This window comes from Oncorhynchus kisutch, linkage group LG5, assembly GCF_002021735.2.
Source record: "Oncorhynchus kisutch isolate 150728-3 linkage group LG5, Okis_V2, whole genome shotgun sequence".
Taxonomy (NCBI): domain Eukaryota; kingdom Metazoa; phylum Chordata; class Actinopteri; order Salmoniformes; family Salmonidae; genus Oncorhynchus; species Oncorhynchus kisutch.
This window is the reverse complement of record NC_034178.2, coordinates 3,808,353-3,824,570: the sequence shown is the minus strand read 5'-3', so window position 1 is coordinate 3,824,570 and position 16,218 is coordinate 3,808,353. Positions and strand designations below refer to the sequence as shown.

At 44.2% G+C, this 16,218-nt stretch overlaps 1 protein-coding gene across 2 annotated transcripts; it reads right to left on the bottom strand.

The window, feature by feature from the left end:
• Positions 1 to 690: 690 nt before the first annotated feature.
• On the bottom strand, positions 691 to 15,181 carry LOC109890524 (karyopherin alpha 3 (importin alpha 4)). Of its 2 annotated transcripts, none has more exons than XM_031824128.1 (16): positions 14,961 to 15,181; positions 12,547 to 12,591; positions 10,752 to 10,841; positions 10,585 to 10,614; positions 10,339 to 10,487; positions 8,329 to 8,414; positions 7,963 to 8,055; positions 7,713 to 7,882; positions 6,912 to 6,956; positions 6,683 to 6,814; positions 4,160 to 4,288; positions 3,828 to 3,932; positions 3,639 to 3,710; positions 3,328 to 3,490; positions 3,083 to 3,177; positions 691 to 2,776 (listed from the first exon to the last, which is right to left on the bottom strand). In XM_031824128.1, the coding sequence occupies exons 1-16, from the start codon at positions 15,027 to 15,029 to the stop codon at positions 2,678 to 2,680; spliced, it is 1,572 nt and encodes a 523-aa protein (XP_031679988.1). In that variant the 5' UTR covers positions 15,030 to 15,181; the 3' UTR covers positions 691 to 2,677. The 2 variants fall into 2 exon arrangements, with proteins under 2 accessions (XP_031679988.1, XP_031679989.1); XM_031824129.1 differs by having other exon boundaries at positions 7,963 to 8,049.
• Positions 15,182 to 16,218: the final 1,037 nt, after the last annotated feature.

Here is a 16,218-nt window from a genome sequence, read left to right as displayed (position 1 = left end):
GTGGCTGGAGTGTGTCAGCAGTTCCTGCAAGAGGAAGGCATTGATGCTATGGACTGGCCCACCCGTTCCCCAGATCTGAATCCAATTGAGCACATCTGGGACATCATGTCCCACTCCATCCACCAATGCCACGTTGCACCACAGACTGTCCAGGCGTTGGCGGATGCTTTAGTCCAGGTCTGGGAGGAGATCCCTCAGGAGACCATCCGCCACCTTATCAGGAGCATGCCCAGGCGTTGTAGGGAGGTCATACAGGCACGTGGAGGCCACACACACTACCGAGCCTCATTTTGACTTGTTTTAAGGACATTACATCAAAGTTGGATCAGCCTGTAGTGTGGTTTTCCACTTTAATTTTGAGTGTGACTCCAAATCCAGACCTCCATGGGTTGATACATTTGATTTCCATTGATAATGTGTGATTTTGTTGTCAGCACATTCAACTATGTAAAGAAAAAAGTATTTCATAAGAATATTTCATTCAGATCTAGGATGTGTTATTTTAGTGTTCCCTTTATGTTTTTGAGCAGTGTACATTGTTGCGACTGCCCTTGTCTATCAGTTTTGTAGACCCCAGGAAGAGTAGCTGCTGCTTCTGCAAAAACTAAATGGGGATCCAAATAAACCGTGTGCATTTGCCATGGTTCTCAGTTTACCGAGTGAAAAAACACAAGTGACCAAACGGCTAAATGGATTTCAACTCATTTTCTTTAATATGCACAAGAGTTGAAAGGAACATTGTGAGCCACCTTAAAGAGATATGGATTCTAAAATGTATAAAAAGTAAGACAGAGGCCAAAATGCTATCTGTTGCTTTTTCGTCTTTAGTACATGTTTCGTTAGCAAGTAAAAATCTTGCCCAAAAGCATAAGCTTGTATCAGTTGCTGATACAAGACAAAAATTCCATTCTTTAAAGTGGCTCTCATTCTATGTCTCTAGAATCTAGATCAATGACTGTACACCAGCTAGACTTTGTTCATCGGTTGTGAATGGCTAGTCCAAAAAGGCGTGGGCCGCTCCCCTGAAATAATCCCCATTCCTTCTCAGTAGTTAGCAGCCAAAACGTAACTACATTAGTCCAAATGTAATTTTTCTTTCTCCAGTCCCTTCACAAATAAATGCTGGAGGGAAATCAAGACAAAAGTCGAGTTCACAAGAGAATGTTCAATCAAGTCATCGATCACGTTACACGTTTAAACACAAAACTTCCCTGTTAATCTTTCAACAGTAAAAACATTACAGCCTCGCAAAGTGAACCGATCGATGGATGACTGGCAAAATGCAGCTGCTTTGTACAGACCAAACTTCAGACAGTTGGGGAAATACTCTTAAATTGTAGAATTAGATGTAGCATATAGAAGAGAAAAATATAGAACAACTGTATGGTCAATGGACCATTGCAATGCAACCGCAACCATAGCTCTGACTTATTGAAGCAAACATTGCTTTCCACACACAGTAAGCAGAGGGAGGGGTGACTCTGAAGTGTGCATAAGACTGAATAGAAACTGCAGATGTAGAATCTACACAGATGAAATCAGTGTTACATCGTCTTTCTCTGTCCCTCTACCAATATATCTTTCCAAAATATTTCCTCAAATTCTTGAGTCATTAAATTCAATGTCCGACGATATGTCTCCCCTGCAAGAGGAGATGGATGTCTTTTGGAAAAGCCCAGTTGAAGCCTGGTTTTTAAGTCTTATTTGTTGTTGAGGGGTTTCTCGTTCAGAGGATAGAACCTGGTAAGAGGGACTGATCCAAAACCCAGTTTAGAGGTTCTGAGGAGAGGTGCGTTTGGTTCCAGCTCAATTCCACTCCCCTTCCCCCTCATTTCAACCCAAAAACCTTTCCATCAGCAAGCCATCCATAGATCAATGCTACAAAGTCTTCCTTGTTATTAATTTCAGAATTTCCCTGTTGCATAATTTTAAATATATATTTTTTGTACTTTAAATCCATTGTTTTTCATGATGATTTCACAACTAAAAGGAAAAATATTATAGTGGTGGGGTGGTTGTTGAAATCTGTTCAGTCCACTTGGGAATATGTCGACTGCTCACTTCTCTACCCTCTGAGAAGGGTTTTGAGAGCATTCATTCTCAGTGTTCTGTTCCAAAAAAAAACTGTAGTTCAATGAGGACTGAATAATTAACAGCCCTTTGATGAGGTCATCAATTAGAATGTTTAACAAAGGACAGCCTAGATGCTGTCCGTACTCCTCAAAAGAGTCAATTAACTCGGAGGTTGAGTGTCTTCAGTCGCTGTGTCCAACGTGCTCTGATCCCAGATCATGAGACCAGACTCCAGAGAAGAGCACGCCTTTAAATGAGACCATTCCTCTTCTTTGCTGATATGATGATTGGTAGAACAAGATCATTGGTCCATGCACACAGATGACTTCAGTCTCTTCAGTGTGTATGTGTGTGTGTGAACGTGTCTGAGTAAGAGAGGATAATAGCAACTTTTTGGCAACTGCAGGAATGACGGACGAGGCGTTTTCTCTTTCTGGAACATTTGTAAGCATCGCTGTGAGATGCTTGAAAAGAGATGGATAACAATGATCCTTCCTTCAGTGCTTGAACTGTTGTTAGTGAGTCAGTGATTGATGTTGGGAAGGAGGTGACTTGAGGGTTCAGAGCAGCTTGAGAGTTAGACCTACTAGGTGGACGTTTGCCTTTAAAACTTGAACTCCTTTGCTTGCAGGTTGGTAGCGGGGTCAAAGTTGAATGTTCCGCCCTGAGTGGCTTCGGGGATCAAGCTGGGATCCTCATCAATCTAAAAAGAGAGAAGGAAAATAAATGGATCAGGGTGGTGCCATAGATGAACAAACACACAGAGTGGAGACTAGATTCACTGTCACTACACAAAACATAGGTCAATTTTTCATTAGATTTTATATAGAATTTTGTAGCAAGGCCTATAGCCGATTCCTCCGTCTTACCCCATTGACAGAGGAAGTGGAGGAAAAAGGCCCTGCGTTTCTGTAGCACACATCCTACACCCAGCACAGCACTGTCAGGACAGCGCTGGGTTCTAACGGTGTGCAAACTGTAGGGCTTCTGTCAGAGCAGAGGTACTCACATCGTCTCCTGAGAAGTACTGGTCGATGATCTCGAAGGCTAGTTTGTAGATATCCTCGTTTTCATGCTGCTGAAGGTTCTCGATCTTCTCTAGACCTAATGGGCAGAGAGAAATTAGCATGAAAGTCCATCGCAGTGAATCAATCTAGAATGTGTGCTTCAAAATAGCAACACTACTCTGTCATACAATGGCAACATGGTGAACTGACACACAAGCACTCCCCCCTCTAACACACACACACTGACCTCCACACTCCTCTATGATCTCAGCGATGGTGCTGGCCTCGTCCCCAGCCATGATGAGGACGTTCTTGAGGCCGTCTAGGACCACCTGAACCACCTGGGAGTCCTTCACAGACAGCAGGCTGCAGAACGGAGGAACCACATTCTGCTGCACCAGGTACTCCACCTATAGGGTCGGGTAGAACATAGCAGATCAGCCTATCAGGGCCTTGCTTTGCCTACAGATGGGTAAACTTAACCAGCCAATCAGGACCTTACAAAACGCAACGCTGTATGGATTGGGTATGGATGGAAACAGCCCTGGTAGAACATACCTGATCTTTTCTTCCACTTATTGTCAAGTTGCTGATGGCCCAGGCTGCCTCCTTCTGTGTGCCAAAGTCTCCCTGCAGACAAACACAGAGAGGTTGTCAGTGGTTAGGGTAGTGTTCCTTACAGATCTCCACAAGGACATAGGGGCTACATAATGCTTTGTAGGGCTACATAAGGGTTCAGCGACTCACCTTAGCCAGCTGGTGGATGATCATGGGCAGCAGGCCAGCGTCAATGACGGCCTGCACCTGCTGCTGGTTGCCTGCTGTGATGTTGGACAGGAACCACACGGCCTCCTAGTGGGCGGGAGGGATACACACACACACAGGAAGCCATTCAGCTGAGAGAAACCCACAGACACGCACACCATGGACCACATGAGTACGACTGAGACCGTTACACAGAGGTATAGATACTGTTGGAAATAAACGACACTGGGGTCCATCCCATTTCAACGCTACAGGACTTAGTTACAGCAAAACAAACATATGCCACCAAAAGCATCTAAAAGTGTGCCTGTTACCTTGTTGATCTTCTCCTTGGGGTGTGTGAGCAGGTTGGGGAAGTGCGAGAGGACGTCACAGTTGAGCACCACCTGCGTCTGCTCGTCTGTCCCCGTCACAATGTTCCCCACTGCCCTCAGAGCTGCAGTCTACAGGATATGACATAATAGATGGTTAATGACGTCACAGGAAGTCACACATTCCGTACAGTAAGTTCCAGGTATATTACCCTTCCCACAAGCCTAACCTCAACCATTAGAGGGAAAACTGGAAACGGATCTTAGATCAGAGTAGGGGTGACTTCATCCTACTTAGGGATGTGACGGTCATGAAATCTTGTCAGCCGGTGATTGTCAAGCAAATAAACTGTCATTCACATGGTAATTGACAGTTAACATAAACACATTTAGCATCTCCTGGCTTCCACACAGCCTACAAGTCACTGATGCAGACCGTAGGAACATCTAATGAATCCATGTAATATAGCCTACACCCTCACAATAAATCCACTATTTATTTTAGACAGCTCTAAAGAAAATGTAGTCTATTTCAGAAGAACAGAATAGCATACCGAGGTTCCTTATGATAGGCCCTGACCTGGCTATGCCATATGGCTGTGGGCTACACTAGTTTAGCAGACAAGATTCTTAGAATTCCATGGCATTATTTTATAGTATAAATAAAGGATATTTTCTCCAAACAATTTAAGAAGTTTGCAAATGCAGCTATTCTGTGTTGAACAGTTAAAAAAAACAGGTACTCCTATATGTTTAATTTAGTTATTTATGCAACTTTAGTTGATACACCAACATTGGGAGATATGTTTTCATTTTTAATACATTGTAAGGCTGCATGATGCGACTAATGATGATTTGAATAAAGTCTCATGAATGGCATGAGCACTGTTTCTGGTGCAGGCTGCACACCATCAGTCTCTCATTCACAAGTTGACAAGCACTTGATAATATTCTCAACAGGCCTCAAATTTCCCAGCGGCATCCCCTTAATCCCCTAAAAAAATCTATGCCTTTTGCCACTAAAGTGGCCGTTGTGCCCTTGGGCTGAATATAATCATTATAATTCCTGTCTCCCGGCTGCCGTGCTCCAAAGCACCTCTCACGTGGTTCTCTCATATTTCAATTCTTATTAATTAGCCAATGCCTGTCACGTGATCAGGTCCTTCTCACAGGCATCTCAGCTAAGAAGTAGGCTACAAGTGAAGACCGACACATGCGCGTCGCTCTTATGTTAGAACTGTCCACATTTAGCCTACTTTTCATCAGCCAACCAGATGAGTAGGTCTAACGAACAGCAAAAGCACTAGCCTATGTCAATCTACTATCCCCCATAGTACAAAAATGTCCTTATTCTGTTGGTCAGCTTGTCCTTCTGTGAAATAAATAATGACTCTAAACATACTCTGGGACCATTGTGGAATGCGATAAAGCCCAAATTAATACAACCACTCGCATCAAAATGAGGCTGATGCAACAGATCAGAGCATTTAGCTTAAAATGTTGATCAACTATTAGGCGATTTCATCACATAAGTGCAGCAACGCGCACACGGCAATAAGCATGAATGTTCTAAAATGCAATCAATTAGCAGGAAAACAGTGTTCTCAAAGTGAACGTAAATGCGAGTCTGCATGTAATGATTTAATATTAAAACAAAAGGTGCATTTCTATGGTGAAAATGTAGTTCATCAAACTTGAAACTCAAGCGCCACCTATGGATGCCAGTTAGGCACTACACCGGTTGTAAAGCGGATTCATGTGCTTCATTTTAAGAAGTTATTTGGCCACTTTAGTTGTGATACAAACCTTAAAACATATAGGCCTATGGGATAGTCTACATGAGGTGATTGGAAAGTCAGGCAAAACAAGGCATGCGACGTTTGCCTTACTGCACACACTGGGCATCATTCACAAGTGATAATACATCACTCACAACTGATAGGCTAATATTGTCACCCATCACTGTTCTTGATTTAATGCTGTCTCGGAACAGGTGTAGGGAGGGAAAAAAATTCTGCGATCTATGCATTTATATAGCGAATGGAGGACGCTGTGGTTTAATTTCATGCCAGCCAGTAGGCTATACTCCTGTTGTAAATATAAGCAATGTGCTTAATATTAGGAAAGTTTAAAAAATAAAATATAGTAGGCCTAGCCAATAGAAAGCTGATAGGATACTCCTCTTTAATAAAGCCATCACCGTTTTCTCACAGAATTGCATAGCCTATTAAAATGTTGTGCAACATGAGCTCTCATGAAATGTTTGATTAGATTTTCAAATACATTTGCATTGATTTCAGAGTGATTAGAGGGACAAGAGAGTGCTGAGTACCAGGCAGTTAGCAAGTTTGGTAGGCTACTAATGACCAGCAGCAGCATCAGAGCTATAGAAGCCTAGTTACCCTGACTAAACGGTCACGTGGCATTGGACTGTGGACATGACTCATGACCATTGATGTGGCAGTAATATGGTCACTGTAACAGCCCTAATCCTACTTCCAATCAGGGGAAAGGAAGCAGACATACCTGAACTTTGACCTCTTGGTGGCTGAGCAGGGGGACGAGGAAGGGGACAACCCCCGAGTCGATGACCATCTGGATCTGTTCGTTCCCTCCGTCTGTGAGATAGGACAAGGCCCACACTGTATCCACTAGGATCTGACCACAGAGAGAGGACGGAGTTAGAACCAGGGAATTTCCATAGAGAATGGCAAAGCAACTAGCTTTGCTGTTGTGATAGTAGGGTGATACTTACATTTATATCAGTGTGGTATATCAATACACAGAGAGCAGGTAGAATCTGGAAGAGGAGGAGAGGAGAGAGAGTCAGGCATAATGATTGGAGGCCTACAATGAAGCGACTATTGAGCAGATCAACAGACAGGACCCAGGGTGTTTTCTGTTTCAGCAGGCAGACACTGCAGACCTCCAGGACCAGGCTAGATGGTTGGGAACAGGGAAGCAGAATGCTAGGCAGCACCCAGACCACTTTCCCTAATCAAATCCCCCATCGTTTGATTGTCCTCAGAGCCAAACACATGGAACATAGCCAGAGCTGTTGGGCAAAGGGTTCAGCTAATATTGACGACACAAACATCTATATGAAGATCATAATTCAGTCAGATTGGCCTCCCGAGTGGCGCAGCATCACAGTGCATGAGGCATCACTACAGACCCGGGTTCAATTCCAGGCTGTGTCACAACCGGCCATGACCAGGAGTCCCTTAGGGCGGCGCACAATTGGCCCAGTGTCGTCTGGGTTAGGGGAGGGTTTGGCCGGGGGGGGGCTTTACTTGGATCATCGCGCTAAAGCGACTCGTGGCAGGCCGGGCGCCTGCAGGCTGACTTCGGTCGTCAGTTGGACGGTGTTTGCTCCAACACATTGGTGCAGCTGGCTTCCGGGTTAAGAGGGCGGGTGTTAAGCAGCGCGCTTTGGCGGGTCATGTTTCGAAGGACGCATGACACGACCTTCGCCTCTCCCGAGCCCGTTGCAGCGATGAGACAAGATCGTAATTGGATATCAACGAAATTCAGTTAGATTGAATGTCTGTCTTACCTCCTGTACTGTCTCCATGGGGGGCGGTGGGTCCTTGTTGCGGCAGAGGTTGACGATGACCCAGGTGACGTTGCGGAGGAAGGTGATGGGGATGGAGGGGTTAATAAACGACAGCAGGGGCTTGACCACACCCAAAGAGATTACGTAATCCCTGCACTGCGGTCCATCGCCTGCACGGGAAGATGACAGGTGTCATTGACTGGCATCGGCCAGTGTGTGTGTGTATGCATGTGTGTGAGCCATCACTCACCGATGATGTTGCCTAGCGCCCACACGGCCTGTTCACATACGTTCTGGTGAGGAGATTGTAGCAGCCGCAGGAATAGAGGTACAGCATCTGGACATGTAGAGAGAAAGGCAGACCCATATGTTAGACAACATTGCAGACAACAGACAGAGACATCAGTTAGAGACAGGTAGAGAAAGAGACATAAGTTAGACAGAGGTAGAGTGAGGGTCTGGCAGACAAGAGACAGAGAGATGGGAAAGACAGTTGAAAACAGGTGTTTCTATACCAGGAACCAGATGGATAGATTGGCTCATATAGACCGGTCCATTATGTATGCCTGATGGGTCAGTTTGAAACTGGGCCACAGAAGAACTAGAAACTACTTACTAGATTTGACCACAGCTTGAGTCTGTTGTGACGTCCCTGATGCTATGTTGGTCAACGCCCAGGCAGCCTCAAACTGGAGAGAGGGACTGGGGAAGAGGAGAGAGTAAATGAGGCTGGCTATATCAAATAAATAAAAATAAATAAATATATATATATACACACAAAAGTTTGGGGTCACTTAGAAATTCCCTTGTTTTTGAAAGAAAAGCACATTTTTGTCCATTAAAATAACATCAAATTGATCTGAAATGTAGTGTCGACCTAATTAATGTTGTAAATGACTATTGTAGCTGGAGAAGGCAGATTTTTAATTCAATATGTACATTGATGTACAGAGGCCCATTATCAGCAACCATCACTCCTGTGTTCCAATGGCACATTGTGTTAGCGCAAACTGCCTCTAACCAGAATAGAAAGGAGTGGGAGGCCCCGGTGCACAACTGGTTTGAGAAACAGACGCCTCACAAGTTCTCAACTGGCAGCTTCATTAAATAGTGCACGCAAAACACCAGTCTCAACGTCAACAGGCGACTCCGGGATGCTTGCCTTCTACAGAGGTCCTCTGTCCAATGTCCGTGTTCTTTTGCCCATCTTAATATTAAATTTTTATTGGCCAGTCTGAGATCTGGCTTTTTCTTTGCAACTCTGCCTAGAAGGCCAGCATCTCGGAGTCAGCTCTTCATTGTTGACGTTGAGACTGGTGTTTTGTGGGTACTATTTAATGAAGCTGCCAGTTGAGGACTTGTGAGGAGTCTGTTTCTCAAACTAGACACGAACGTACTTGTCCTCTTGCTCAGTTGTGCACCGGGGCCTCCCACTCCTCTTTATTTTCTGGTTAGAGACAGTTTGCGCTGTTCTGTGAATGGAGTAGTACACAGCGTTATATGAGATCTTCAGTGTCTTGGCAATTTCTCGCATGGAATAGCCTTCTTTTCTCAAAACAAGAACAGACTGACGAGTTTCAGAAGAAAGTTCTTTGTTTCTGGCCATTCTGAGCCTGTAAATCAAACCCACAAATGCTGATGCTCCAGATACTCACCTAGTCTAAAGAAGGCCAGTTGTATTTGCTTCTTTAATCAGAACAACGGTTTTCAGCTGTGCTAACAATTGCAAAAGGGGTTTTTAATGATCAATTAGACTTTTAAAGTGATAATCCAAGTTTAGCTAACACAATGTGCCATTGGAACACAGGAGTGATGGGTGCTGATAATGGGCCTCTGTACGCCCATGTAAATATTACATTAAACATCTGCCATTTCCAGCTACAATAGTCATTTACAACATTAACATTGTCTACACTGTATCTGATCAATTTGATGCTATTTTAATGGACAAAAAATGTGCTTTTCTTTCAAAACAAGTATATTTCTAAGTGACCCCAAACTTCTGAACGGTAGTGTGTGTGTATATATCTATCCATCGTTGCGTCAAAGCTCCTGCCTCCATCACCCAACCTCCCCTTTCTACAAAACACATAAATCCCCCCATGTCTCCAGTAGCCCTGTGCCTGTCCAAGCGTGACACCCCACCCTGCACATTAAGCCCTGCCCCCCCCGTCTCATCCCACCCACCAGTCCATGTCCAGGGGAGTCCCCCCTAATCGCTCCCCACCCCCATCACTGAAGAGACAGAGCTGTCAGCTGTGGGGCAGCACTAGTGCAGCAGAGTGGAACACACTTTCTCTCCTATCCGTCTGTGTGTCTGCTACAGTGTTCACATCAGCCCAGCCATGCGGAGGAGAGGGAGGGCACACCAGTAGCCCCAGAGCATGACAGAGAATGTAGAGAGAGAGAATGGAGAGTGAGCAGTCTGACACATACGGGGCTAGTCTACCCACTCATTCACACTCCGGTTTTCAGCCTCCTCTCCTTTCGCACTTCTCCTACTTTTGAACGGGGGCATCACACAGAATTACCACAGGGGCAATTTACCGCCCCCATCTTTTAATTACTCTTCCAGGGCAAAGGTGCCCCATTCGGTCTCTTCCTCCCCCCCATAAAGCAGACTTACTTGTCGTCCCTCTCCAGGCATTTGACCAGGATGGGCAGGATGCCGGACTTAATCAAGTCGTCGATGGGGGGGTTTCTGTCACTGGACAGGAGTTTTCTGGCTGCCTGCACGGCACTGAGCTGGATGAGTCCGTTGTCACTGACAGCATTCTGACAGGAAGGAGAGCGAGAACACGAGGTTAGCTCCAACAGCTCAAGGTGTATGTACGGGATGAGTCTCAACAACACTGACAGAATGCAGGCTTACCTGTAAGATGGCTTCCAGCGTAACATTTTGCTGCAAAACAAAAAACTAGAGTTGTGAGATTTGCTGTAGCTACGTGTTTACATGGTGCAAGGTTAGAGCTAGGAAACATATCCCTGTCATTCCTGAACTTGAAGTCGTAGTGTGAGAGAGAATGAAGACTGACTCACCCCTTTAAAGTCAGAGTCTATGTCTGAGTCTTCTAGGCTCTCCTCCTGTGGAACGTTCCTCTTCTTCAGAAGGTGCTCATCTCGTTTGTTCTGGGGGGGAAAAATATATATTTTTTTAAGTGTTGAATCCTATAAGGAATATAGGAGTGAATGCTATTGGAAACATTCACCCACACAGCGAGGGAATAGATTCCCTGCTTGACTCCTACAGGCTAAGACTGCTCCCATAACCTCCCAGTGATGTTAGTGGCAGATAGCACGAGGGAGGAATGCATCCATCTCTGCACAGACAGTTCTCTTCTGTAGCACACATACTGCTATGTGAGAGAACTGCTGTGTCACTCATCCTACATTAGTGGTTTGCTCTTCTGTAAGGGTAGGACATGGCTTTTTAGCAGAAGAAAACTGAAGTTCTCTCACACTTGTTGTCAAATCATACAGGCCTACTGGATATGTTTCTACAAAACTGCTGGTCAGCTCAGACTTCCCGAAACACTTCTGCAAGCCGCATTCAGAGGACATGTTGGGGCTTTAGTGCAAAGACCAAGGGCTCAGAGTAGAGCTGGGCGATATGGACAAAAATCCATACCGCGCTAAATTGTCTGAATTGATGCAATCATGATAGGTTTGGAACATTGATGTGCAGCGCAGTTTAAAAGGATCCTTTAAGCTACTAGTATGATGCTTGTACATTTTCTCAAATCACCCATTTTAGAAAATGTATTTGATTTCAAACTTCTCTTTTCTCTAACATAGGCTTCTTATCGTAATGAACGCTATCAGATAAATGCCTGCAATAAGTGACCGGTATGGTCAGTGTCAATCATTTTCATTGTATCATCCATCTCAGCTCTAGCTCAGTCATATTCAAATGGAATGAAGCCCCCCCCAGATACTGATCTAAGTTCAGTTTGGCACCATCCCCTCTAATAGTCATGGTTCTACCCAGAGAAACTGCTATAGAGTCATACATCCAGAGGAATGGTCATGGTTCTACCCAGAGAAGCTGCTATAGAGTTATACATCCAGAGGAATGGTCATGGTTCTACCCAGAGAAGCTGCTATAGAGTTATACATCCAGAGGAATGGTCATGGTTCTACCCAGAGAAGCTGCTAGAGAGTCATACATCCAGAGGAATGGTCATGGTTCTACCCAGAGAAGCTGCTATAGAGTCATACATCCAGAGGAATGGTCATGGTTCTACCCAGAGAAACTGCTATAGAGTCATACATCCAGAGGAATGGTCATGGTTCTACCCAGAGAAGCTGCTATAGAGTCATACGTCCAAGACAAGCCTGTGTGTCTGACGAACCTACTTAATGGCCCCTGGCCAGAGCTCTGCGCTTCCGTAGGCCAGGAGGGAGAAACCCTCCCCAAGGCTGAGGGGTAAGACCAGTCTGGCCTCTCTGACAGCGAGAGAGGGATGACCTAAATACAGCCAAGGCATCCTGACTCTTCAACAACAACCTGAGCATAATAGAGGTGGGGGGGGGGGGGGGGGGGCTGGAAAATGGGCCTGCATGTATGAATTCAATTTACAGTTGTGCCACGCATACCAAAATAAGAGGTACATGACAGACACGGCAGCGCTGGAATGGCATCTGTGGAGTGGGCCAGGACACAAACAGAGACCAGAGGTGTGGTAGGGTGGGAGGTGAAGGGTGAAACTCAAGAGGATAGTGTGGAGATTTAGCCTTTCTAATTTCAGTGTGGGGAGGAGCAGAAGTAGGCTAATGGGTTAGTCCACTGGATGCAACGGAACTATAAACAGTCAATAGAGATGCCGAGGCTCACCTTTCTCAGCTCCACTGTTACTTCATTGCGATGTCTTCGCATAGTCTGTAAGAGAGAGAGGAGAACAGTCAGAGATGAGCTTAACTACTGGAGCATTAAAATGACAGCCCATACACTCAAACAAATCACATGCAATATTAGTCCATTGGAACTGGCTCCATTTTGTTTACAGACTGGGCTTTAGATTACAAGTGTACTGCTGCATGTTGGCAACAGGCGGCAGAGGATCATGTTAACTTGATTGCCAGTCGGGGCATCCTGGTTCATATTACTAACGCTGTGTAACCTCCCTCATGCAAGCAATGATTCTGTTTACATTTATCCACCAAATCAAAGGTGTGACCCACTGCTGCTGGCAAAACCCTGCCCCTGAACTGACACCCTAAGTCAACGTTGCAGTAAAAAACATGTGGTTCCGTATGTGTTTGAAACACTCCATCTATTGAAGACGGAACACAATGTTTTGTCAACACTGCCTTTTGTGGGAACTGTGTTTAGGGAGGATAGTGAATCAGCCATGAGAGAATCCCTGGGAGTGGCTCAGCTGGCCAGCTGGGAGGAGGAAGTCAGAGACCTCTGAAACTCAACAACAATCGATCAAATCTATGGAATTCCAAGCATCCCTCTGGGACACTCATTCCATGCTGGGACAAGAGGGCGACTTCCTGTGAGAGGGAAGACTGCCTTAGCTCCTGGAGAACACACCAGAGGTCTTCAACCTTTCTTTACATTTGAATACTACTTATTCTGCACAGCCCATGTTGATTGTGGAGTATCCTGTTATATGTTGGGATTATTATTGTATTCTGTCAACATCATACACAGCAGTCACTGTGGCCCTCTGTGGTGGTGTAGGTCAGAACTTGTGAAAGGGATACATTTTCTGTATCCTACAGCTTTTAACATTCCTTGAAGTCTAAACACAGCCTAAATCTCACTGAAGATGCTGTGTGTGTCCTCTTTGATGCAGTAGAATTCAGCACTATAGGAGCAGGGTGAGTGTGTTTCCCTGGGGCACTTCTATAGATCTGATAGGTTACTGTGCCTAAAGGATAGGGGCTGTATCTGGACAAGGCCTTTCATCTCTGACAACAAGTGATACATTTCGTATTCTTGGCTTAGCTGCTGCAAGCTTATCAGCAGGGCTGGTGGGTCGTCAGACATGTGCAAGTCACACTGGCACTTGGCCCCAAAACAACCATGCCGCACTTCTGTTTCCTCTTCGCTCAATATAGCACATACCAGATGGACAGTAATCCATCATGACCTCCATCCGAGATTACTGTGTTTCTAATACATAAGAATATGGGATAGTCAACATGTTATGTCGTCCCAAAAGTGGAATATTTATGTTAAGGATGTGTGATCAATACAGATACAAGGGAAATGGCATGTCCCTTTGAATTAAATGTGTGTCCCTAATCATCGAGTATGAGGTTTTAATTGTACCTTTATTTAAGTAGGCAAGTCAGTTGATTTGAGTTAAGAACAAATTCTTATTTACAAAAGACTGCCTACCCCGCCAATCGTGCACCGACCTAGGAGTCTCCAAACACGGCAGGTTGTGATACAGCCTGGAATCGAACCAAGGTCTGTCGTGACGCCTCTAGCACTGAGAGGCAGTGCCTTAGACCGCTGCGCCACTCTGGAGGTGTATTGAATCAGCATGGTGACAGTAGCATCATTAGCTTTAGTTCCAGATGTGCAACTGCTCTAACTCACTGTTTGTTAAACACCCACCCTGCGGTCACTGGGACATTGAATTGCAAGCTTTTCATTCACGTATGAGTTAGTTAGCTGGGTATATTATTGTAAACTGATTAATAACGCCGAATCTCAACTGTTGCAGCCGTGGAAGTTGAGTTGTGCTAGTTGTTTTGTAACAGTTAATGTGCATCATCCGCCCATTTTGACACATACAACTAGCTATAATTAGCTGGTTTGGTTAGCTGGTAAGCGTATCTAGCTCAGTTAAGTTACAGTGACTGACTTGCCAACTCGAAATATCAAATGTCATGCCCATGACCAACATCAAGATAGTTAGTTGTCTGGTGCCTTTTACCAATTATAACTATTACTTTCATTTAGTTTAGTTGATGCTAGAATAGTTAATTTTCAAAAATATGTTCCTCACAACCTGCTAGCAAGCACAGAGTTAGCAACTTTCCTGGCTAACTAGCAGGCCTTGCGAAAGCCGCGCCCGCTCCGCATGATACACTTTAGTTAGTTAGTGAATGTGGATGATATCATAATCGGTGACACATTATAGAAAAAGAAAACTTCAACACGGACGGACAATGAATACTGCAGCAACCAAACCGAATTGAGAACTAGGTAACCCCGAGTGTTCGCAAGCACTCGTTGCTAACGGCTAGTTAGCCAGCCAGCTAACGTTAGCCTAGCTAGATTCTCACCTCGACATCGCGCCCCTTATTTTTGAAGCTCTTAATTCGGTGGTTATCCAAATCGGCGTTTTCTGCCATGGCTGTCTGTGTTCGGGATGTTTGGCTATCCTGCGCTTGAAGCTCCGGTGGGAAAAGAGAAAACGTACTGCTGTTTTGCCGAGGGTGGCTGTCCAGACGTGATACACCGCGATGGGATAATCTCGTTAGGGAGGAGTCACGGAACCCTGTCAATTGGGGGAGGATGTGTGCATCCCCTGTTTAATTTTTAGATTTTTTAAAATATTTTTTATTAACAACAAATCAATACATAAAGCACATGAGAGAACACAAGCATACATAGATTACAAACAATGGACAATCGCGCTAGGGGGTACAATATCACATTACAATTACACAAGGGCCTTAAGGGACATGCATATACTTACAATTCTAACAGCTTTTTTGTTAGTAGAGCATTTAACCGTCTTAAAATACAGTTCAATTTCTTTTTGTATGGTACGAAAAGATTTCTGGTTTTCTGTTTGTAAATTTACATTTGTGTATATGAAATTTGGCCAAAAGAATAATGAAATTAATTACATAAAAATGATTCCGCTTATTTATGTAAAGTATGTAAAGAATCCAAACAGTACATCTCTCCACAATAGTGTAAAATCTTCATAAATGTGTTCAATTATAAACCTACTGATGTCTTGCCACAGTTTTCTTACATGCATACAATGCCAAAAAAGATGCACAACTGTTTCTGGGTGGTCATTACAAAAGGAGCAATTTTTATTTGATTTTTTATTTTACCTTTATTTAACCAGGTAGGCAAGTTGAGAACACCTTTATTTAACCAGGTAGGCAAGTTGAGAACACCTTTATTTAACCAGGTAGGCAAGTTGAGAACACCTTTATTTAACCAGGTAGGCAAGTTGAGAACACCTTTATTTAACCAGGTAGGCAAGTTGAGAACAAGTTCTCATTTACAATTGCGACCTGGCCAAGATAAAGCAAAGCAGTTCGACAGATACAACGACAGAGAGTTACACATGGAGTAAAACAAACATACAGTCAATAATACAGTATAAACAAGTCTATATACAATGTGAGCAAATGAGGTGAGAAGGGAGGTAAAGGCAAAAAAGGCCATGGTGGCAAAGTAAATACAATATAGCAAGTAAAACACTGGAATGGTAGTTTTGCAATGGAAGAATGTGCAAAGTAGAAATAAAAATAATGGGGTGCAAAGGAGCAAAATAAATTAATTAATTAAATACAGTTG